The 26877-nt window shown below is 50.1% G+C and overlaps 1 protein-coding gene across 1 annotated transcript in view; it reads right to left on the reverse strand.

Moving 5' to 3' along the window:
- The window catches only part of LOC311106170 (protein tweety homolog 2-like), a 127772-nt gene that overhangs the window by 77176 nt on the left and 23719 nt on the right, over positions 1–26877 (reverse strand). Inside the window, exon 3 of the mRNA XM_084148491.1 lies at positions 22850–22961. Within this exon, the coding sequence (XP_084004617.1) occupies positions 22850–22961 (112 nt within the window). The remainder of the gene's footprint in view (positions 1–22849; positions 22962–26877) is intronic.

A 26877-nucleotide genomic window follows, 5' to 3' on the forward strand; every position in this document is an offset into this window, starting at 1 on the left:
CCCTGTTACTGCACCTCACCCCTCTACCACCCTCTATTCCATCACCCCTGTTACTGCACATGACTCCTCTTCCACCCCTCTATTCCATCACCCCCTGTTACTGCACCTCAGCCCTCTACTACTCCTCTATTCCATCACGCTGTTACTGCACCTCACCCCTCTACTACTCCTCTATTCCATCACCCTGTTACTCCACTTCACCCCTCTAACACTCCTCTATTCCATCACCCTGTTACTGCACCTCACCCCTCTACTACTCCTCTATTCCATCACCCTGTTACTCCACCTCACCCCTCTACCACTCCTCTATTCCATCACCCTGTTACTGCACCTCACCCCTCTACCACTCCTCTATTCCATCACCCCCTGTTACTGCACCTCACCCCTCTACTACTCCTCTATTCCATCACCCTGTTACTGCACCTCACCCCTCTACTACTCCTCTATTCCATCACCCTGTCACTGCACCTCACCCCTCTACTAATCCTCTATTCCATCACCCCTGTTAATGCACCTCACCCCTCTACTAATCCTGTATTCCATCACCCCTGTTAATGCACCTCACCCCTCTACTACTCCTCTATTCCATCACCCCTGTTACTGCACCTCACCCCTCTACCACCCCTCTATTCCATCACCCTGTTACTTCACCTCACCCCTCTACTACTCCTCTATTCCATCACCCTGTTACTTCACCTCACCCCTCTACCACTCCTCTATTCCATCACCCCCTGTTACTGCACCTCACCCCTCTACTACTCCTCTATTCCATCACCCTGTTACTTCACCTCACCCCTCTACCACTCCTCTATCCCATCACCCTGTCACTGCACCTCACCCCTCTACTACTCCTCTATTCCATCACCCCCTGTTACTGCACCTCACCCCTCTACTACTCCTCTATTCCATCACCCTGTTACTTCACCTAACCCCTCTACCACCCCTCTATTCCATCACCCTGTTACTTCACCTCACCCCTCTCCTACTCCTCTATTCCATCACCCCCTGTTACTGCACCTCACCCCTCTACTACTCCTCTATTCCATCACCCTGTTACTTCACCTCACCCCTCTACCACTCCTCTATTCCATCACCCCCTGTTACTGCACCTCACCCCACTACTACTCCTCTATTCCATCACCCTGTCACTGCACCTCACCCCTCTACTAATCCTCTATTCCATCACCCCTGTTAATGCACCTCACCCCTCTACTAATCCTCTATTCCATCACCCCTGTTAATGCACCTCACCCCTCTACTACTCCTCTATTCCATCACCCCTGTTACTGCACCTCACCCCTCTACCACTCCTCTATTCCATCACCCTGTAACTGCACCTCACCCCTCTACTACTCCTCTATTCCATCACCCCCTGTTACTGCACCTCACCCCTCTACTACTCCTCTATTCCATCACCCTGTTACTGCACCTCACCCCTCTACTACTCCTCTATTCCATCACCCTGTCACTGCACCTCACCCCTCTACTAATCCTCTATTCCATCACCCCTGTTAATGCACCTCACCCCTCTACTAATCCTCTATTCCATCACCCGTTAATGCACCTCACCCCTCTACTACTCCTCTATTCCATCACCCCTGTTACTGCACCTCACCCCTCTACCACTCCTCTATTCCATCACCCTGTCACTGCACCTCACCCCTCTACTACTCCTCTATTCCATCACCCCCTGTTACTGCACCTCACCCCTCTACTACTCCTCTATTCCATCACCCTGTTACTTCACCTCACCCCTCTACCACCCCTCTATTCCATCACCCTGTCACTTCACCTCACCCCTCTACCACTCCTCTATTCCATCACCCTGTCACTGCACCTCACCCCTCTACTACTCCTCTATTCCATCACCCTGTTACTTCACCTCACCCCTCTACCACCCCTCTATTCCATCACCCTGTTACTTCACCTCACCCCTCTACTACTCCTCTATTCCATCACCCCCTGTTACTGCACCTCACCCCTCTACTACTCCTCTATTCCATCACCCTGTTACTTCACCTCACCCCTCTACCACTCCTCTATTCCATCACCCCCTGTTACTGCACCTCACCCCTCTACTACTCCTCTATTCCATCACCCTGTCACTGCACCTCACCCCTCTACTAATCCTCTATTCCATCACGCCTGTTAATGCACCTCACCCCTCTACTAATCCTCTATTCCATCACCCCTGTTAATGCACCTCACCCCTCTACTACTCCTCTATTCCATCACCCCTGTTACTGCACCTCACCCCTCTACCACCCTCTATTCCATCACCCCTGTTACTGCACATGACTCCTCTTCCACCCCTCTATTCCATCACCCCCTGTTACTGCACCTCAGCCCTCTACTACTCCTCTATTCCATCACGCTGTTACTGCACCTCACCCCTCTACTACTCCTCTATTCCATCACCCTGTTACTCCACTTCACCCCTCTAACACTCCTCTATTCCATCACCCTGTTACTGCACCTCACCCCTCTACTACTCCTCTATTCTATCACCCTGTTACTCCACCTCACCCCTCTACCACTCCTCTATTCCATCACCCTGTTACTGCACCTCACCCCTCTACCACTCCTCTATTCCATCACCCCCTGTTACTGCACCTCACCCCTCTACTACTCCTCTATTCCATCACCCTGTTACTGCACCTCACCCCTCTACTACTCCTCTATTCCATCACCCTGTCACTGCACCTCACCCCTCTACTAATCCTCTATTCCATCACCCCTGTTAATGCACCTCACCCCTCTACTAATCCTGTATTCCATCACCCCTGTTAATGCACCTCACCCCTCTACTACTCCTCTATTCCATCACCCCTGTTACTGCACCTCACCCCTCTACCACCCCTCTATTCCATCACCCTGTTACTTCACCTCACCCCTCTACTACTCCTCTATTCCATCACCCTGTTACTTCACCTCACCCCTCTACCACTCCTCTATTCCATCATCCCCTGTTACTGCACCTCACCCCTCTACTACTCCTCTATTCCATCACCCTGTCACTGCACCTCACCCCTCTACTAATCCTCTATTCCATCACGCCTGTTAATGCACCTCACCCCTCTACTAATCCTCTATTCCATCACCCCTGTTACTGCACCTCACCCCTCTACCACTCCTCTATTCCATCACCCTGTAACTGCACCTCACCCCTCTACTACTCCTCTATTCCATCACCCCCTGTTACTGCACCTCACCCCTCTACTACTCCTCTATTCCATCACCCTGTTACTGCACCTCACCCCTCTACTACTCCTCTATTCCATCACCCTGCCACTGCACCTCACCCCTCTACTAATCCTCTATTCCATCACCCCTGTTAATGCACCTCACCCCTCTACTAATCCTCTATTCCATCACCCCTGTTAATGCACCTCACCCCTCTACTACTCCTCTATTCCATCACCCCTGTTACTGCACCTCACCCCTCTACCACCCCTCTATTCCATCACCCTGTTACTTCACCTCACCCCTCTACTACTCCTCTATTCCATCAACCTGTTACTTCACCACACCCCTCTACCACTCCTCTATTCCATCACCCCCTGTTACTGCACCTCACCCCTCTACTACTCCTCTATTCCATCACCCTGTCACTGCACCTCACCCCTCTACTAATCCTCTATTCCATCACCCCTGTTAATGCACCTCACCCCTCTACTAATCCTCTATTCCATCACCCGTTAATGCACCTCACCCCTCTACTACTCCTCTATTCCATCACCCCTGTTACTGCACCTCACCCCTCTACCACTCCTCTATTCCATCACCCTGTCACTGCACCTCACCCCTCTACTACTCCTCTATTCCATCACCCCCTGTTACTGCACCTCACCCCTCTACTACTCCTCTATTCCATCACCCTGTTACTTCACCTCACCCCTCTACCACCCCTCTATTCCATCACCCTGTCACTTCACCTCACCCCTCTACCACTCCTCTATTCCATCACCCTGTCACTGCACCTCACCCCTCTACTACTCCTCTATTCCATCACCCTGTTACTTCACCTCACCCCTCTACCACCCCTCTATTCCATCACCCTGTTACTTCACCTCACCCCTCTACTACTCCTCTATTCCATCACCCCCTGTTACTGCACCTCACCCCTCTACTAATCATGTATTCCATCACCCCTGTTAATGCACCTCACCCCTCTACTACTCCTCTATTCCATCACCCCTGTTACTGCACCTCACCCCTCTACCACCCCTCTATTCCATCACCCTGTTACTTCACCTCACCCCTCTACTACTCCTCTATTCCATCACCCTGTTACTTCACCTCACCCCTCTACCACTCCTCTATTCCATCACCCCCTGTTACTGCACCTCACCCCTCTACTACTCCTCTATTCCATCACCCTGTCACTGCACCTCACCCCTCTACTAATCCTCTATTCCATCACGCCTGTTAATGCACCTCACCCCTCTACTAATCCTCTATTCCATCACCCCTGTTACTGCACCTCACCCCTCTACCACTCCTCTATTCCATCACCCTGTAACTGCACCTCACCCCTCTACTACTCCTCTATTCCATCACCCCCTGTTACTGCACCTCACCCCTCTACTACTCCTCTATTCCATCACCCTGTTACTGCACCTCACCCCTCTACTACTCCTCTATTCCATCACCCTGTCACTGCACCTCACCCCTCTACTAATCCTCTATTCCATCACCCCTGTTAATGCACCTCACCCCTCTACTAATCCTCTATTCCATCACCCCTGTTAATGCACCTCACCCCTCTACTACTCCTCTATTCCATCACCCCTGTTACTGCACCTCACCCCTCTACCACCCCTCTATTCCATCACCCTGTTACTTCACCTCACCCCTCTACTACTCCTCTATTCCATCAACCTGTTACTTCACCTCACCCCTCTACCACTTCTCTATTCCATCACCCCCTGTTACTGCACCTCACCCCTCTACTACTCCTCTATTCCATCACCCTGTCACTGCACCTCACCCCTCTACTAATCCTCTATTCCATCACCCCTGTTAATGCACCTCACCCCTCTACTAATCCTCTATTCCATCACCCGTTAATGCACCTCACCCCTCTACTACTCCTCTATTCCATCACCCCTGTTACTGCACCTCACCCCTCTACCACTCCTCTATTCCATCACCCTGTCACTGCACCTCACCCCTCTACTACTCCTCTATTCCATCACCCCCTGTTACTGCACCTCACCCCTCTACTACTCCTCTATTCCATCACCCTGTTACTTCACCTCACCCCTCTACCACCCCTCTATTCCATCACCCTGTCACTTCACCTCACCCCTCTACCACTCCTCTATTCCATCACCCTGTCACTGCACCTCACCCCTCTACTACTCCTCTATTCCATCACCCTGTTACTTCACCTCACCCCTCTACCACCCCTCTATTCCATCACCCTGTTACTTCACCTCACCCCTCTACTACTCCTCTATTCCATCACCCCCTGTTACTGCACCTCACCCCTCTACTACTCCTCTATTCCATCACCCTGTTACTTCACCTCACCCCTCTACCACTCCTCTATTCCATCACCCCCTGTTACTGCACCTCACCCCTCTACTACTCCTCTATTCCATCACCCTGTCACTGCACCTCACCCCTCTACTAATCCTCTATTCCATCACCCCTGTTAATGCACCTCACCCCTCTACTAATCCTCTATTCCATCACCCCTGTTAATGCACCTCACCCCTCTACTACTCCTCTATTCCATCACCCCTGTTACTGCACCTCACCCCTCTACCACCCTCTATTCCATCACCCCTGTTACTGCACATGACTCCTCTTCCACCCCTCTATTCCATCACCCCCTGTTACTGCACCTCAGCCCTCTACTACTCCTCTATTCCATCACGCTGTTACTGCACCTCACCCCTCTACTACTCCTCTATTCCATCACCCTGTTACTCCACTTCACCCCTCTAACACTCCTCTATTCCATCACCCTGTTACTGCACCTCACCCCTCTACTACTCCTCTATTCCATCACCCTGTTACTCCACCTCACCCCTCTACCACTCCTCTATTCCATCACCCTGTTACTGCACCTCACCCCTCTACCACTCCTCTATTCCATCACCCCCTGTTACTGCACCTCACCCCTCTACTACTCCTCTATTCCATCACCCTGTTACTGCACCTCACCCCTCTACTACTCCTCTATTCCATCACCCTGTCACTGCACCTCACCCCTCTACTAATCCTCTATTCCATCACCCCTGTTAATGCACCTCACCCCTCTACTAATCCTGTATTCCATCACCCCTGTTAATGCACCTCACCCCTCTACTACTCCTCTATTCCATCACCCCTGTTACTGCACCTCACCCCTCTACCACCCCTCTATTCCATCACCCTGTTACTTCACCTCACCCCTCTACTACTCCTCTATTCCATCACCCTGTTACTTCACCTCACCCCTCTACCACTCCTCTATTCCATCACCCCCTGTTACTGCACCTCACCCCTCTACTACTCCTCTATTCCATCACCCTGTCACTGCACCTCACCCCTCTACTAATCCTCTATTCCATCACGCCTGTTAATGCACCTCACCCCTCTACTAATCCTCTATTCCATCACCCCTGTTAATGCACCTCACCCCTCTACTACTCCTCTATTCCATCACCCCTGTTACTGCACCTCACCCCTCTACCACTCCTCTATTCCATCACCCTGTCACTGCACCTCACCCCTCTACTACTCCTCTATTCCATCACCCCCTGTTACTGCACCTCACCCCTCTACTACTCCTCTATTCCATCACCCTGTTACTTCACCTCACCCCTCTACCACTCCTCTATTCCATCACCCCCTGTTACTGCACCTCACCCCTCTACTACTCCTCTATTCCATCACCCTGTCACTGCACCTCACCCCTCTACTAATCCTCTATTCCATCACGCCTGTTAATGCACCTCACCCCTCTACTAATCCTCTATTCCATCACCCCTGTTACTGCACCTCACCCCTCTACCACTCCTCTATTCCATCACCCTGTAACTGCACCTCACCCCTCTACTATTCCTCTATTCCATCACCCCCTGTTACTGCACCTCACCCCTCTACTACTCCTCTATTCCATCACCCTGTTACTGCACCTCACCCCTCTACTACTCCTCTATTCCATCACCCTGTCACTGCACCTCACCCCTCTACTAATCCTCTATTCCATCACCCCTGTTAATGCACCTCACCCCTCTACTAATCCTCTATTCCATCACCCCTGTTAATGCACCTCACCCCTCTACTACTCCTCTATTCCATCACCCCTGTTACTGCACCTCACCCCTCTACCACCCCTCTATTCCATCACCCTGTTACTTCACCTCACCCCTCTACTACTCCTCTATTCCATCAACCTGTTACTTCACCTCACCCCTCTACCACTTCTCTATTCCATCACCCCCTGTTACTGCACCTCACCCCTCTACTACTCCTCTATTCCATCACCCTGTCACTGCACCTCACCCCTCTACTAATCCTCTATTCCATCACCCCTGTTAATGCACCTCACCCCTCTACTAATCCTCTATTCCATCACCCGTTAATGCACCTCACCCCTCTACTACTCCTCTATTCCATCACCCCTGTTACTGCACCTCACCCCTCTACCACTCCTCTATTCCATCACCCTGTCACTGCACCTCACCCCTCTACTACTCCTCTATTCCATCACCCCCTGTTACTGCACCTCACCCCTCTACTACTCCTCTATTCCATCACCCTGTTACTTCACCTCACCCCTCTACCACCCCTCTATTCCATCACCCTGTCACTTCACCTCACCCCTCTACCACTCCTCTATTCCATCACCCTGTCACTGCACCTCACCCCTCTACTACTCCTCTATTCCATCACCCTGTTACTTCACCTCACCCCTCTACCATCCCTCTATTCCATCACCCTGTTACTTCACCTCACCCCTCTACTACTCCTCTATTCCATCACCCCCTGTTACTGCACCTCACCCCTCTACTACTCCTCTATTCCATCACCCTGTTACTTCACCTCACCCCTCTACCACTCCTCTATTCCATCACCCCCTGTTACTGCACCTCACCCCTCTACTACTCCTCTATTCCATCACCCTGTCACTGCACCTCACCCCTCTACTAATCCTCTATTCCATCACCCCTGTTAATGCACCTCACCCCTCTACTAATCCTCTATTCCATCACCCCTGTTAATGCACCTCACCCCTCTACTACTCCTCTATTCCATCACCCCTGTTACTGCACCTCACCCCTCTACCACCCTCTATTCCATCACCCCTGTTACTGCACATGACTCCTCTTCCACCCCTCTATTCCATCACCCCCTGTTACTGCACCTCACCCCTCTACTACTCCTCTATTCCATCACCCTGTTACTTCACCTCACCCCTCTACCACTCCTCTATTTCATCACCCCCTGTTACTGCACCTCACCCCTCTACTACTCCTCTATTCCATCACCCTGTCACTGCACCTCACCCCTCTACTAATCCTCTATTCCATCACCCCTGTTAATGCACCTCACCCCTCTACTAATCCTCTATTCCATCACCCCTGTTAATGCACCTCACCCCTCTACTACTCCTCTATTCCATCACCCCTGTTACTGCACCTCACCCCTCTACCACCCTCTATTCCATCACCCCTGTTACTGCACATGACTCCTCTTCCACCCCTCTATTCCATCACCCCCTGTTACTGCACCTCAGCCCTCTACTACTCCTCTATTCCATCACGCTGTTACTGCACCTCACCCCTCTACTACTCCTCTATTCCATCACCCTGTTACTCCACTTCACCCCTCTAACACTCCTCTATTCCATCACCCTGTTACTGCACCTCACCCCTCTACTACTCCTCTATTCCATCACCCTGTTACTCCACCTCACCCCTCTACCACTCCTCTATTCCATCACCCTGTTACTGCACCTCACCCCTCTACCACTCCTCTATTCCATCACCCCCTGTTACTGCACCTCACCCCTCTACTACTCCTCTATTCCATCACCCTGTTACTGCACCTCACCCCTCTACTACTCCTCTATTCCATCACCCTGTCACTGCACCTCACCCCTCTACTAATCCTCTATTCCATCACCCCTGTTAATGCACCTCACCCCTCTACTAATCCTGTATTCCATCACCCCTGTTAATGCACCTCACCCCTCTACTACTCCTCTATTCCATCACCCCTGTTACTGCACCTCACCCCTCTACCACCCCTCTATTCCATCACCCTGTTACTTCACCTCACCCCTCTACTACTCCTCTATTCCATCACCCTGTTACTTCACCTCACCCCTCTACCACTCCTCTATTCCATCACCCCCTGTTACTGCACCTCACCCCTCTACTACTCCTCTATTCCATCACCCTGTCACTGCACCTCACCCCTCTACTAATCCTCTATTCCATCACGCCTGTTAATGCACCTCACCCCTCTACTAATCCTCTATTCCATCACCCCTGTTAATGCACCTCACCCCTCTACTACTCCTCTATTCCATCACCCCTGTTACTGCACCTCACCCCTCTACCACTCCTCTATTCCATCACCCTGTCACTGCACCTCACCCCTCTACTACTCCTCTATTCCATCACCCCCTGTTACTGCACCTCACCCCTCTACTACTCCTCTATTCCATCACCCTGTTACTTCACCTCACCCCTCTACCACCCCTCTATTCCATCACCCTGTCACTTCACCTCACCCCTCTACCACGCCTCTATTCCATCACCCTGTCACTGCACCTCACCCCTCTACTACTCCTCTATTCCATCACCCTGTTACTTCACCTCACCCCTCTACCACCCCTCTATTCCATCACCCTGTTACTTCACCTCACCCCTCTACTACTCCTCTATTCCATCACCCCCTGTTACTGCACCTCACCCCTCTACTACTCCTCTATTCCATCACCCTGTTACTTCACCTCACCCCTCTACCACTCCTCTATTCCATAACCCCCTGTTACTGCACCTCACCCCTCTACTACTCCTCTATTCCATCACCCTGTCACTGCACCTCACCCCTCTACTAATCCTCTATTCCATCACCCCTGTTAATGCACCTCACCCCTCTACTAATCCTCTATTCCATCACCCCCTGTTACTGCACCTCAGCCCTCTACTACTCCTCTATTCCATCACCCTGTTACTGCACCTCACCCCTCTACTACTCCTCTATTCCATCACCCCTGTTACTGCACATGACTCCTCTTCCACCCCTCTATTCCATCACCCCCTGTTACTGCACCTGACCCCTCTACTACTCCTCTATTCCATCACCCTGTTACTGCACCTCACCCCTCTACTACTCCTCTATTCCATCACCCCTGTTACTGCACCTCACCCCTCAACCACCCCTCTATTCCATCACCCCTGTTACTGCACATGACTCCTCTTCCACCCCTCTATTCCATCACCCCTGTTAATGCACCTCACCCCTCTACTACTCCTCTATTCCATCACCCCTGTTACTGCACCTCACCCCTCTACCACTCCTCTATTCCATCACCCTGTCACTGCACCTCACCCCACTACTACTCCTCTATTCCATCACCCCCTGTTACTGCACCTCACCCCTCTACTACTCCTCTATTCCATCACCCTGTTACTTCACCTCACCCCTCTACCACCCCTCTATTCCATCACCCTGTCACTTCACCTCACCCCTCTACCACTCCTCTATTCCATCACCCTGTCACTGCACCTCACCCCTCTACTACTCCTCTATTCCATCACCCTGTTACTTCACCTCACCCCTCTACCACCCCTCTATTCCATCACCCTGTTACTTCACCTCACCCCTCTACTACTCCTCTATTCCATCACCCCCTGTTACTGCACCTCACCCCTCTACTACTCCTCTATTCCATCACCCCCTGTTACTGCACCTCACCCCTCTACTACTCCTCTATTCCATCACGCTGTCACTGCACCTCACCCCTCTACTAATCCTCTATTCCATCACCCCTGTTAATGCACCTCACCCCTCTACTAATCCTCTATTCCATCACCCCTGTTAATGCACCTCACCCCTCTACTACTCCTCTATTCCATCACCCCTGTTACTGCACCTCACCCCTCTACCACCCTCTATTCCATCACCCCTGTTACTGCACATGACTCCTCTTCCACCCCTCTATTCCATCACCCCCTGTTACTGCACCTCAGCCCTCTACTACTCCTCTATTCCATCACCCTGTTACTGCACCTCACCCCTCTACTACTCCTCTATTCCATCACCCCTGTTACTGCACATGACTCCTCTTCCACCCCTCTATTCCATCACCCCCTGTTACTGCACCTGACCCCTCTACTACTCCTCTATTCCATCACCCTGTTACTGCACCTCACCCCTCTACTACTCCTCTATTCCATCACCCCTGTTACTGCACCTCACCCCTCTACCACCCCTCTATTCCATCACCCCTGTTACTGCACATGACTCCTCTTCCACCCCTCTATTCCATCACCCCTGTTAATGCACCTCACCCATCTACTACTCCTCTATTCCATCACCCCTGTTACTGCACCTCACCCCTCTACCACTCCTCTATTCCATCACCCTGTCACTGCACCTCACCCCACTACTACTCCTCTATTCCATCACCCCCTGTTACTGCACCTCACCCCTCTACTACTCCTCTATTCCATCACCCTGTTACTTCACCTCACCCCTCTACCACCCCTCTATTCCATCACCCTGTCACTTCACCTCACCCCTCTACCACTCCTATATTCCATCACCCTGTCACTGCACCTCACCCCTCTACTACTCCTCTATTCCATCACCCTGTTACTTCACCTCACCCCTCTACCACCCCTCTATTCCATCACCCTGTTACTTCACCTCACCCCTCTACTACTCCTCTATTCCATCACCCCCTGTTACTGCACCTCACCCCTCTACTACTCCTCTATTCCATCACCCTGTTACTTCACCTCACCCCTCTACCACTCCTCTATTCCATCACCCCCTGTTACTGCACCTCACCCCTCTACTACTCCTCTATTCCATCACGCTGTCACTGCACCTCACCCCTCTACTAATCCTCTATTCCATCACCCCTGTTAATGCACCTCACCCCTCTACTAATCCTCTATTCCATCACCCCTGTTACTGCACCTCACCCCTCTACTACTCCTCTATTCCATCACCCTGTTACTCCACCTCACCCCTCTACCACTCCTCTATTCCATCACCCTGTTACTGCACCTCACCCCTCTACCACTCCTCTATTCCATCACCCCCTGTTACTGCACCTCACCCCTCTACTACTCCTCTATTCCATCACCCTGTTACTGCACCTCACCCCTCTACTACTTCTCTATTCCATCACCCTGTCACTGCACCTCACCCCTCTACTAATCCTCTATTCCATCACCCCTGTTAATGCACCTCACCCCTCTACTAATCCTCTATTCCATCACCCCTGTTAATGCACCTCACCCCTCTACTACTCCTCTATTCCATCACCCCTGTTACTGCACCTCACCCCTCTACCACCCCTCTATTCCATCACCCTGTTACTTCACCTCACCCCTCTACTACTCCTCTATTCCATCACCCTGTTACTTCACCTCACCCCTCTACCACTCCTCTATTCCATCACCCCCTGTTACTGCACCTCACCCCTCTACTACTCCTCTATTCCATCACCCTGTCACTGCACCTCACCCCTCTACTAATCCTCTATTCCATCACCCCTGTTAATGCACCTCACCCCTCTACTAATCCTCTATTCCATCACCCCTGTTAATGCACCTCACCCCTCTACTACTCCTCTATTCCATCACCCCTGTTACTGCACCTCACCCCTCTACCACTCCTCTATTCCATCACCCTGTCACTGCACCTCACCCCTCTACTACTCCTCTATTCTATCACCCCCTGTTACTGCACCTCACCCCTCTACTACTCCTCTATTCCATCACCCTGTTACTTCACCTCACCCCTCTACCACCCCTCTATTCCATCACCCTGTCACTTCACCTCACCCCTCTACCACTCCTCTATTCCATCACCCTGTCACTGCACCTCACCCCTCTACTACTCCTCTATTCCATCACCCTGTTACTTCACCTCACCCCTCTACCACCCCTCTATCCATCACCCTGTTACTTCACCTCACCCCTCTACTACTCCTCTATTCCATCACCCCCTGTTACTGCACCTCACCCCTCTACTACTCCTCTATTCCATCACCCTGTTACTTCACCTCACCCCTCTACCACTCCTCTATTCCATCACCCCCTGTTACTGCACCTCACCCCTCTACTACTCCTCTATTCCATCACCCTGTCACTGCACCTCACCCCTCTACTAATCCTCTATTCCATCACCCCTGTTAATGCACCTCACCCCTCTACTAATCCTCTATTCCATCACCCCTGTTAATGCACCTCACCCCTCTACTACTCCTCTATTCCATCACCCCTGTTACTGCACCTCACCCCTCTACCACCCTCTATTCCATCACCCCTGTTACTGCACATGACTCCTCTTCCACCCCTCTATTCCATCACCCCCTGTTACTGCACCTCAGCCCTCTACTACTCCTCTATTCCATCACGCTGTTACTGCACCTCACCCCTCTACTACTCCTCTATTCCATCACCCTGTTACTCCACTTCACCCCTCTAACACTCCTCTATTCCATCACCCTGTTACTGCACCTCACCCCTCTACTACTCCTCTATTCCATCACCCTGTTACTCCACCTCACCCCTCTACCACTCCTCTATTCCATCACCCTGTTACTGCACCTCACCCCTCTACCACTCCTCTATTCCATCACCCCCTGTTACTGCACCTCACCCCTCTACTACTCCTCTATTCCATCACCCTGTTACTGCACCTCACCCCTCTACTACTCCTCTATTCCATCACCCTGTCACTGCACCTCACCCCTCTACTAATCCTCTATTCCATCACCCCTGTTAATGCACCTCACCCCTCTACTAATCCTGTATTCCATCACCCCTGTTAATGCACCTCACCCCTCTACTACTCCTCTATTCCATCACCCCTGTTACTGCACCTCACCCCTCTACCACCCCTCTATTCCATCACCCTGTTACTTCACCTCACCCCTCTACTACTCCTCTATTCCATCACCCTGTTACTTCACCTCACCCCTCTACCACTCCTCTATTCCATCACCCCCTGTTACTGCACCTCACCCCTCTACTACTCCTCTATTCCATCACCCTGTCACTGCACCTCACCCCTCTACTAATCCTCTATTCCATCACGCCTGTTAATGCACCTCACCCCTCTACTAATCCTCTATTCCATCACCCCTGTTAATGCACCTCACCCCTCTACTACTCCTCTATTCCATCACCCCTGTTACTGCACCTCACCCCTCTACCACTCCTCTATTCCATCACCCTGTCACTGCACCTCACCCCTCTACTACTCCTCTATTCCATCACCCCCTGTTACTGCACCTCACCCCTCTACTACTCCTCTATTCCATCACCCTGTTACTTCACCTCACCCCTCTACCACTCCTCTATTCCATCACCCCCTGTTACTGCACCTCACCCCTCTACTACTCCTCTATTCCATCACCCTGTCACTGCACCTCACCCCTCTACTAATCCTCTATTCCATCACGCCTGTTAATGCACCTCACCCCTCTACTAATCCTCTATTCCATCACCCCTGTTACTGCACCTCACCCCTCTACCACTCCTCTATTCCATCACCCTGTAACTGCACCTCACCCCTCTACTACTCCTCTATTCCATCACCCCCTGTTACTGCACCTCACCCCTCTACTACTCCTCTATTCCATCACCCTGTTACTGCACCTCACCCCTCTACTACTCCTCTATTCCATCACCCTGTCACTGCACCTCACCCCTCTACTAATCCTCTATTCCATCACCCCTGTTAATGCACCTCACCCCTCTACTAATCCTCTATTCCATCACCCCTGTTAATGCACCTCACCCCTCTACTACTCCTCTATTCCATCACCCCTGTTACTGCACCTCACCCCTCTACCACCCCTCTATTCCATCACCCTGTTACTTCACCTCACCCCTCTACTACTCCTCTATTCCATCAACCTGTTACTTCACCTCACCCCTCTACCACTTCTCTATTCCATCACCCCCTGTTACTGCACCTCACCCCTCTACTACTCCTCTATTCCATCACCCTGTCACTGCACCTCACCCCTCTACTAATCCTCTATTCCATCACCCCTGTTAATGCACCTCACCCCTCTACTAATCCTCTATTCCATCACCCGTTAATGCACCTCACCCCTCTACTACTCCTCTATTCCATCACCCCTGTTACTGCACCTCACCCCTCTACCACTCCTCTATTCCATCACCCTGTCACTGCACCTCACCCCTCTACTACTCCTCTATTCCATCACCCCCTGTTACTGCACCTCACCCCTCTACTACTCCTCTATTCCATCACCCTGTTACTTCACCTCACCCCTCTACCACCCCTCTATTCCATCACCCTGTCACTTCACCTCACCCCTCTACCACTCCTCTATTCCATCACCCTGTCACTGCACCTCACCCCTCTACTACTCCTCTATTCCATCACCCTGTTACTTCACCTCACCCCTCTACCACCCCTCTATTCCATCACCCTGTTACTTCACCTCACCCCTCTACTACTCCTCTATTCCATCACCCCCTGTTACTGCACCTCACCCCTCTACTACTCCTCTATTCCATCACCCTGTTACTTCACCTCACCCCTCTACCACTCCTCTATTCCATCACCCCCTGTTACTGCACCTCACCCCTCTACTACTCCTCTATTCCATCACCCTGTCACTGCACCTCACCCCTCTACTAATCCTCTATTCCATCACCCCTGTTAATGCACCTCACCCCTCTACTAATCCTCTATTCCATCACCCCTGTTAATGCACCTCACCCCTCTACTACTCCTCTATTCCATCACCCCTGTTACTGCACCTCACCCCTCTACCACCCTCTATTCCATCACCCCTGTTACTGCACATGACTCCTCTTCCACCCCTCTATTCCATCACCCCCTGTTACTGCACCTCACCCCTCTACTACTCCTCTATTCCATCACCCTGTTACTTCACCTCACCCCTCTACCACTCCTCTATTTCATCACCCCCTGTTACTGCACCTCACCCCTCTACTACTCCTCTATTCCATCACCCTGTCACTGCACCTCACCCCTCTACTAATCCTCTATTCCATCACCCCTGTTAATGCACCTCACCCCTCTACTAATCCTCTATTCCATCACCCCTGTTAATGCACCTCACCCCTCTACTACTCCTCTATTCCATCACCCCTGTTACTGCACCTCACCCCTCTACCACCCTCTATTCCATCACCCCTGTTACTGCACATGACTCCTCTTCCACCCCTCTATTCCATCACCCCCTGTTACTGCACCTCAGCCCTCTACTACTCCTCTATTCCATCACGCTGTTACTGCACCTCACCCCTCTACTACTCCTCTATTCCATCACCCTGTTACTCCACTTCACCCCTCTAACACTCCTCTATTCCATCACCCTGTTACTGCACCTCACCCCTCTACTACTCCTCTATTCCATCACCCTGTTACTCCACCTCACCCCTCTACCACTCCTCTATTCCATCACCCTGTTACTGCACCTCACCCCTCTACCACTCCTCTATTCCATCACCCCCTGTTACTGCACCTCACCCCTCTACTACTCCTCTATTCCATCACCCTGTTACTGCACCTCACCCCTCTACTACTCCTCTATTCCATCACCCTGTCACTGCACCTCACCCCTCTACTAATCCTCTATTCCATCACCCCTGTTAATGCACCTCACCCCTCTACTAATCCTGTATTCCATCACCCCTGTTAATGCACCTCACCCCTCTACTACTCCTCTATTCCATCACCCCTGTTACTGCACCTCACCCCTCTACCACCCCTCTATTCCATCACCCTGTTACTTCACCTCACCCCTCTACTACTCCTCTATTCCATCACCCTGTTACTTCACCTCACCCCTCTACCACTCCTCTATTCCATCACCCCCTGTTACTGCACCTCACCCCTCTACTACTCCTCTATTCCATCACCCTGTCACTGCACCTCACCCCTCTACTAATCCTCTATTCCATCACGCCTGTTAATGCACCTCACCCCTCTACTAATCCTCTATTCCATCACCCCTGTTAATGCACCTCACCCCTCTACTACTCCTCTATTCCATCACCCCTGTTACTGCACCTCACCCCTCTACCACTCCTCTATTCCATCACCCTGTCACTGCACCTCACCCCTCTACTACTCCTCTATTCCATCACCCCCTGTTACTGCACCTCACCCCTCTACTACTCCTCTATTCCATCACCCTGTTACTTCACCTCACCCCTCTACCACCCCTCTATTCCATCACCCTGTCACTTCACCTCACCCCTCTACCACGCCTCTATTCCATCACCCTGTCACTGCACCTCACCCCTCTACTACTCCTCTATTCCATCACCCTGTTACTTCACCTCACCCCTCTACCACCCCTCTATTCCATCACCCTGTTACTTCACCTCACCCCTCTACTACTCCTCTATTCCATCACCCCCTGTTACTGCACCTCACCCCTCTACTACTCCTCTATTCCATCACCCTGTTACTTCACCTCACCCCTCTACCACTCCTCTATTCCATAACCCCCTGTTACTGCACCTCACCCCTCTACTACTCCTCTATTCCATCACCCTGTCACTGCACCTCACCCCTCTACTAATCCTCTATTCCATCACCCCTGTTAATGCACCTCACCCCTCTACTAATCCTCTATTCCATCACCCCCTGTTACTGCACCTCAGCCCTCTACTACTCCTCTATTCCATCACCCTGTTACTGCACCTCACCCCTCTACTACTCCTCTATTCCATCACCCCTGTTACTGCACATGACTCCTCTTCCACCCCTCTATTCCATCACCCCCTGTTACTGCACCTGACCCCTCTACTACTCCTCTATTCCATCACCCTGTTACTGCACCTCACCCCTCTACTACTCCTCTATTCCATCACCCCTGTTACTGCACCTCACCCCTCAACCACCCCTCTATTCCATCACCCCTGTTACTGCACATGACTCCTCTTCCACCCCTCTATTCCATCACCCCTGTTAATGCACCTCACCCCTCTACTACTCCTCTATTCCATCACCCCTGTTACTGCACCTCACCCCTCTACCACTCCTCTATTCCATCACCCTGTCACTGCACCTCACCCCACTACTACTCCTCTATTCCATCACCCCCTGTTACTGCACCTCACCCCTCTACTACTCCTCTATTCCATCACCCTGTTACTTCACCTCACCCCTCTACCACCCCTCTATTCCATCACCCTGTCACTTCACCTCACCCCTCTACCACTCCTCTATTCCATCACCCTGTCACTGCACCTCACCCCTCTACTACTCCTCTATTCCATCACCCTGTTACTTCACCTCACCCCTCTACCACCCCTCTATTCCATCACCCTGTTACTTCACCTCACCCCTCTACTACTCCTCTATTCCATCACCCCCTGTTACTGCACCTCACCCCTCTACTACTCCTCTATTCCATCACCCCCTGTTACTGCACCTCACCCCTCTACTACTCCTCTATTCCATCACGCTGTCACTGCACCTCACCCCTCTACTAATCCTCTATTCCATCACCCCTGTTAATGCACCTCACCCCTCTACTAATCCTCTATTCCATCACCCCTGTTAATGCACCTCACCCCTCTACTACTCCTCTATTCCATCACCCCTGTTACTGCACCTCACCCCTCTACCACCCTCTATTCCATCACCCCTGTTACTGCACATGACTCCTCTTCCACCCCTCTATTCCATCACCCCCTGTTACTGCACCTCAGCCCTCTACTACTCCTCTATTCCATCACCCTGTTACTGCACCTCACCCCTCTACTACTCCTCTATTCCATCACCCCTGTTACTGCACATGACTCCTCTTCCACCCCTCTATTCCATCACCCCCTGTTACTGCACCTGACCCCTCTACTACTCCTCTATTCCATCACCCTGTTACTGCACCTCACCCCTCTACTACTCCTCTATTCCATCACCCCTGTTACTGCACCTCACCCCTCTACCACCCCTCTATTCCATCACCCCTGTTACTGCACATGACTCCTCTTCCACCCCTCTATTCCATCACCCCTGTTAATGCACCTCACCCATCTACTACTCCTCTATTCCATCACCCCTGTTACTGCACCTCACCCCTCTACCACTCCTCTATTCCATCACCCTGTCACTGCACCTCACCCCACTACTACTCCTCTATTCCATCACCCCCTGTTACTGCACCTCACCCCTCTACTACTCCTCTATTCCATCACCCTGTTACTTCACCTCACCCCTCTACCACCCCTCTATTCCATCACCCTGTCACTTCACCTCACCCCTCTACCACTCCTATATTCCATCACCCTGTCACTGCACCTCACCCCTCTACTACTCCTCTATTCCATCACCCTGTTACTTCACCTCACCCCTCTACCACCCCTCTATTCCATCACCCTGTTACTTCACCTCACCCCTCTACTACTCCTCTATTCCATCACCCCCTGTTACTGCACCTCACCCCTCTACTACTCCTCTATTCCATCACCCTGTTACTTCACCTCACCCCTCTACCACTCCTCTATTCCATCACCCCCTGTTACTGCACCTCACCCCTCTACTACTCCTCTATTCCATCACGCTGTCACTGCACCTCACCCCTCTACTAATCCTCTATTCCATCACCCCTGTTAATGCACCTCACCCCTCTACTAATCCTCTATTCCATCACCCCTGTTACTGCACCTCACCCCTCTACTACTCCTCTATTCCATCACCCTGTTACTCCACCTCACCCCTCTACCACTCCTCTATTCCATCACCCTGTTACTGCACCTCACCCCTCTACCACTCCTCTATTCCATCACCCCCTGTTACTGCACCTCACCCCTCTACTACTCCTCTATTCCATCACCCTGTTACTGCACCTCACCCCTCTACTACTTCTCTATTCCATCACCCTGTCACTGCACCTCACCCCTCTACTAATCCTCTATTCCATCACCCCTGTTAATATACCTCACCCCTCTACTAATCCTCTATTCCATCACCCCTGTTAATGCACCTCACCCCTCTACTACTCCTCTATTCCATCACCCCTGTTACTGCACCTCACCCCTCTACCACCCCTCTATTCCATCACCCTGTTACTTCACCTCACCCCTCTACTACTCCTCTATTCCATCACCCTGTTACTTCACCTCACCCCTCTACCACTCCTCTATTCCATCACCCCCTGTTACTGCACCTCACCCCTCTACTACTCCTCTATTCCATCACCCTGTCACTGCACCTCACCCCTCTACTAATCCTCTATTCCATCACCCCTGTTAATGCACCTCACCCCTCTACTAATCCTCTATTCCATCACCCCTGTTAATGCACCTCACCCCTCTACTACTCCTCTATTCCATCACCCCTGTTACTGCACCTCACCCCTCTACCACTCCTCTATTCCATCACCCTGTCACTGCACCTCACCCCTCTACTACTCCTCTATTCTATCACCCCCTGTTACTGCACCTCACCCCTCTACTACTCCTCTATTCCATCACCCTGTTACTTCACCTCACCCCTCTACCACCCCTCTATTCCATCACCCTGTCACTTCACCTCACCCCTCTACCACTCCTCTATTCCATCACCCTGTCACTGCACCTCACCCCTCTACTACTCCTCTATTCCATCACCCTGTTACTTCACCTCACCCCTCTACCACCCCTCTATCCATCACCCTGTTACTTCACCTCACCCCTCTACTACTCCTCTATTCCATCACCCCCTGTTACTGCACCTCACCCCTCTACTACTCCTCTATTCCATCACCCTGTTACTTCACCTCACCCCTCTACCACTCCTCTATTCCATCATCCCCTGTTACTGCACCTCACCCCTCTACTACTCCTCTATTCCATCACCCTGTCACTGCACCTCACCCCTCTACTAATCCTCTATTCCATCACCCCTGTTAATGCACCTCACCCCTCTACTAATCCTCTATTCCATCACCCCCTGTTACTGCACCTCAGCCCTCTACTACTCCTCTATTCCATCACCCTGTTACTGCACCTCACCCCTCTACTACTCCTCTATTCCATCACCCCTGTTACTGCACATGACTCCTCTTCCACCCCTCTATTCCATCACCCCCTGTTACTGCACCTGACCCCTCTACTACTCCTCTATTCCATCACCCTGTTACTGCACCTCACCCCTCTACTACTCCTCTATTCCATCACCCCTGTTACTGCACCTCACCCCTCTACCACCCCTCTATTCCATCACCCCTGTTACTGCACATGACTCCTCTTCCACCCCTCTATTCCATCACCCCCTGTTACTGCACCTGACCCCTCTACTACTCCTCTATTCCATCACGCTGTTACTGCACCTCACCCCTCTACTACTCCTCTATTCCATCAGCCCTGTTACTGCACCTCACCCCTCTACTACTCCTCTATTCCATCACCCTGTTACTCCACCTCACCCCTCTACCACTCCTCTATTCCATCACCCTGTTACTGCACCTCACCCCTCTACCACTCCTCTATTCCATCACCCCCTGTTCCTGCACCTCACCCCTCTACTACTCCTCTATTCCATCACCCTGTCACTGCACCTCACCCCTCTACTACTCCTCTATTCCATCACCCCTGTTACTGCACCTGAACCCTCTACCATTCCATCCACCCCACTACACCCCCACTTCCATTCCATCCACCCCCACTACCATTTCATCCACCCCACTACACCCCCACTTCCATTCCATCCACCCCCACTACCATTCCATCACCCCCACTACACTCCCACTTCCATTCCATCACCCCACTTCCATTCCATCCACCCCCACTTCCATTCCATCACCCCAACTCCACCCTGTTACTGCACCTCACCCCTCTACTACTCGTCTATTCCATTACCCCCTGTTACTGCACCTGACCCCTCTGCCACCCTTCTATTCCATCACCCCTGTTACTGCACCTCACCCCTCTACTACTCCTCTATTCCATCACCCCTGTTACTGCACCTCACCCCTCTACTACTCCTCTATTCCATCACCCCTGTTACTGCACCTGAACCCTCTACCATTCCATCCACCCCCACTACACCCCCACTTCCATTCCACCCACCCCCACTACCATTCCGTCACCCCCACTACACTCCCACTTCCATTCCATCACCCCACTTCCATTCCATCCACCCCCACTTCCATTCCATCACCCCAACTCCAACCCCCCCCCGCCCCACGGGCTGGAAGCAGGTCACCACCAGAAGGGACAAGGCTCCACCACCAGTCCCCAACCCAGTCACCCCCTACCAGGACTGGGGGATCATAAGGGGATAGAGGCCCCCCGGGGGAACCCTTTGTTGTGTGTAAACTAAGCTTGCACGTGTTATTTACCGAACTGAATAACAACATAATGCTGCAGTGATATTTACAAAGTCCATAACAACATACTACTACAGTGATATTTACAGAGTCCATAACAACATAACACTACAGTGTAGCTAGGTAGAAGGACTGGGGTTACACAAGACAACTAGCTACTAGCTGTATCAGTGGGATCTCATAAGAACTGAACACTATTGAATAACAACATTTCAATGGGAGACTTGCATGAAAATGGATGCTACGCACACTGACCTCAAGTTACAATTCTGCCCATAGTGAACAGTACTAGTGTACAGGGCTCTATTTAGCTGCATAGTTGTATCTTACCAAGCTATTGATGCCACCCAGAGTGTGGTTGGCATTGTGGAGGGAGTAGGTCAGCTGGTACACCCCGTCATTGGTCTCACTGTTACCATAGAAACCTACTCCAACAGCAGAGCTGCAACAGAAGAAATAAACAAACATTAAAAACAGAGAAACTTTTCATTTCTTCGTGTTCACATTGGACTTAATCTTGGTCCATATCAAGAATCAAACAAAATGGCTTTTACAAAATAGTTGTGGAAAGATGTGAGGGGAGGGGCACTTTCTTTCATCTTCATCTGTAACTCAATCAAGCGATACTGCTTTACTCATGTCATATGTATATACTGTATTATATTCTACTGTATTTTAGTCAATGCAACTCCGACATTGCTCAATCTAATATTTATATATTTCTTAATTCCATTCTTTTACTTTTAGATTTATGTGTATTGTTGTGAAATTGTTAGATACTACTGCACTGTTGGAGCTAGGAACACAAGCATTTCGCTACACCCGCAATAACATCTGCTAAATATGTGCATGTGACCAATACAATTTGATTTGAACCAATAAAACGGCTGAATCGAAGGCACAGAGAGAGTGTTATTGAACCGAGATCTATCCCCACAATACTGCCTGTCTGCACAATACTGCCTGTCTGCCATATGCAATGGCATGCTGCCTATTACACTGCAGCGATCTATAGGAAGAAGAGAGGTCTCTGCAGTGTGATTATAGCTCTGCCTTTCCTTCTCTCTTTCCTCCAATATCTCCTCCTTTCTTCTTTCCTTCCTTCCGCTCATCTCTCTCCTCACTCCGTCTCTAGACTTCACACTTAGCATCATGTGTCATTGTGTCGTTGTGACGCTATGGTTAAAAATATCCTCTTTCTCTGTGGAGGATACATGTCTCTCTCTCAAGTACAGGACACTCTGATACCCTGTTTCACATTACTGAGCCGAGCCAAGCCAAGCTGAGCTGCACTGACATGGTTACCGAGCCACCTTGCTGAAACTGACTGTCCTGTAATAGGACACCTTCAGCCATTATGCCCAGAGGACCTGTACCCCTAGAATAGACAGGCTGCTCTGATATGAATAATGATTCCAGTACATCACTGGGGCCATGCTCCCTGCCTACCAGGACCTCTATACCAGGCGGTGTCAGAGGAAGGCCCTAAAAATAGTTAAAGACTCCAGCCACCCAAGTCATAGACTGTTGTCTCTGCTACTGCACGGCAAGCGGTACCGATGCAACAAGTGAGGAACCAACAGGACCCTGAACAGCTTCTACCCCCAAGCCATAAGACTGCTAATTAGTTAACCAAATAACTACCCGGACTATCTGCATTTACCCTTTCTGCACAAACTCTTTTGACTCATCACATCCGCTGCTGCTACTGTCTACTATCTATCCTGTTGCCTAGTCACTTTACCCCTACCTATATGTACATATCTACCTAAATTATATACCTTGTATACAGTATAGCAGTGGTGTAAAGTACTTAAGTAGAAATATTTTAAAGTACTACTTAAGTCGTTTTTTTGGGTATCTGTAATTTACTTTACTATTTATATTTTTGACAACTTTTACTTTTACTTCACTACATTCCTTAAAGAAAATAATGTACTTTTTACTCCATACATTTTCCCTGACACCCAAAAGTAGTTGTTGCATTTTGAATGCTTAACCGGACAGGAAAATGGTCCAATTCACACAGTTATCAAGAGAACATCCCTGGTTATCCCTACTGCCTCATCTTGCAGACTCACTAAACACAAATGCTTCGTTTGTAAATTATATGCCTCGTTTGTAAAAAAATATACACTACCAATCAGAAGTTTGGACACACCTACTCATTCAAGGGTTTTTCTTAATTTTTACTATTTTTTACATTGTAGAATAATAGTGAAGACATCAAAACTATGAAATAACACATATGGAATAACCCAAAAAAGTGTTAAACAAATCAAAATATATTTTATATTTGAGATTCTTCAAATAGCCACCCTTTGCCTTGATGACAGCTTTGCACACCATCATTCACTTCCATCATTCTCTTCCGGAAGTTTACTCGAAAGACGAGTGAACCATCCCTTCACCTCATTTTGTTATAACATCTTTGGTCTGACAGACGTTTACGTGACAACCAGAATGTATTGTATGATGTCAACAAACATGACGCCACACATAGCTGGCAATTAGTTTAGCATTAGCTCATCATAATCAGTACAACCTTCAAAAAACACACTTTTCTAACAAGTTTTATTTTCCAACAACAGTTTGAATTTAGGTGTTTTTTCCGCCTCCTCATGAATTCACATATAAGTAGCCCATTTCACTGTTGTGGACAATTTATGTTTGAGGCATTACTGAGCAGGACAAACTTCCCTCTTCGACAAGACAAGCCCAAACACACATTTTTTCCTCCCTCCTGGCACATTTTCCGTCTGGAGCCTGCATTGCCTTCACTACTAATAATAACTTTGGACCTGTGCGTTCCTATCAAAGTAAGTGCCTTACGCTATCATTATAGTTTCTGTATGTCGTGTTGTCATTTCCACTGTAGCACACTGTATGTATGTATGGAGTATAATGTATTTACTGTTTTATTCACGTTATCAAGTACTGGTGACAAATCATCCATTCCGATTCTTGCATAGATTGTAATGGACACATATGATGTGTGTAAAATACTTTTTTGAAGGTTGTACTGATTATGATGAGCTAATGCTAAACTAATTGCCAGCTATGTGTGGCGTCATGTTTGTTGACATCATACAATGCATTCTGGTTGTCACGTAAACGTCTGTCAGACCAAAGATGTTATAACAAAATGAGGTGAAGGGATGGTTCACTCGTCTTTCGAGTAAACTTCCGGAAGAGAATGATGGAAGTGAATGATGGTAGACGACACACCCCCTTCAACATGCATACTGCAAAGAGACCCAACTCATCTTGTAACCTACTATCTTTGGTTGACGCGCAAAAAACAAACATGGTGTTGCGCACAAATTACCCATCGTCTGATTACTTTCTATTTTGAGGTCACCAGTGATGTGATGAATTGCAAATAGTAATTGCTATTAGCTAATTCACATGATGGTTTCTGTCACCCGAGAGTTAGCTAAATATCACCACTTATGTTATGTCACTCTTTCCTCAGTTAGCGCTACGACTAATGTAGCCTACATTTTCTGGTTCGGATGAGAATTGTGTTATGCTGTTGCTACTTCTGTGAATGTCTGAACATTGCATCCAAAAATAAACTGCTCACATTGAGGACATATCGTTGTAAAGACTGTGTTTGTGAAAAATGTTTCTGTGAAAAAACAATTGCATCAATCGGACGTTCTAAATAAGGGTTCTAATCACACCGGTTTGAGCGTACGCTGCAGGGACTACTGTAGAATGATCACACTGTGTGTTCGTATGTGTCAAAAGGTTATATCAACCCAAATCCCAAACACCACAGCCCCATGAGAGAAGACACAGACAGGAACCTTCCCTCCCCACTTGTCTGGCACCATGCATTCTCAACGTCCCCTTAGGTTGTGCTGTAACAGGACACATTTGCCTAGACATTACCATGCTGCTACCTCCCAGTAGGCCTGTACTCATTAATAATGATGCTATTCCTTCACATCTGATACCAGTGAGGTCATTCTGTTAGAGGTCACAGGTTAGACACACTGGGACAGGTTTTAGGGAGGTTCTGTGCCGTGCCCCGGAGGAGGTGAGTGATCAATCACTGGATTGGACAGAGCAGAGCAGGGTTTCTATCATGGTGCACCAACCCCCATCCCACTCTGTATATGCACCAACCTTCATATCCTTCAGTCATTCACTAGCTGCCATGTTCTAGAGTCTGGCCACTCACTAACTGCCATGTTCTAGAGTCTGGCCACTCACTAACTCCAAATGTTCTAGAGTCTGGCCACTCACTAACTGCCATGTTCTAGAGTCTGGTCACTCACTAGCTGCCATGTTCTAGAGTCTGGTCACTCACTAGCTGTCAATGTTCTAGAGTCTGGCCACTCACTAACTGC

The sequence above is a fragment of the Coregonus lavaretus genome (assembly GCF_964263955.1).
Source record: "Coregonus lavaretus genome assembly, chromosome: 2".
In the NCBI taxonomy this organism is placed as follows: Eukaryota; Metazoa; Chordata; class Actinopteri; order Salmoniformes; family Salmonidae; genus Coregonus; species Coregonus lavaretus.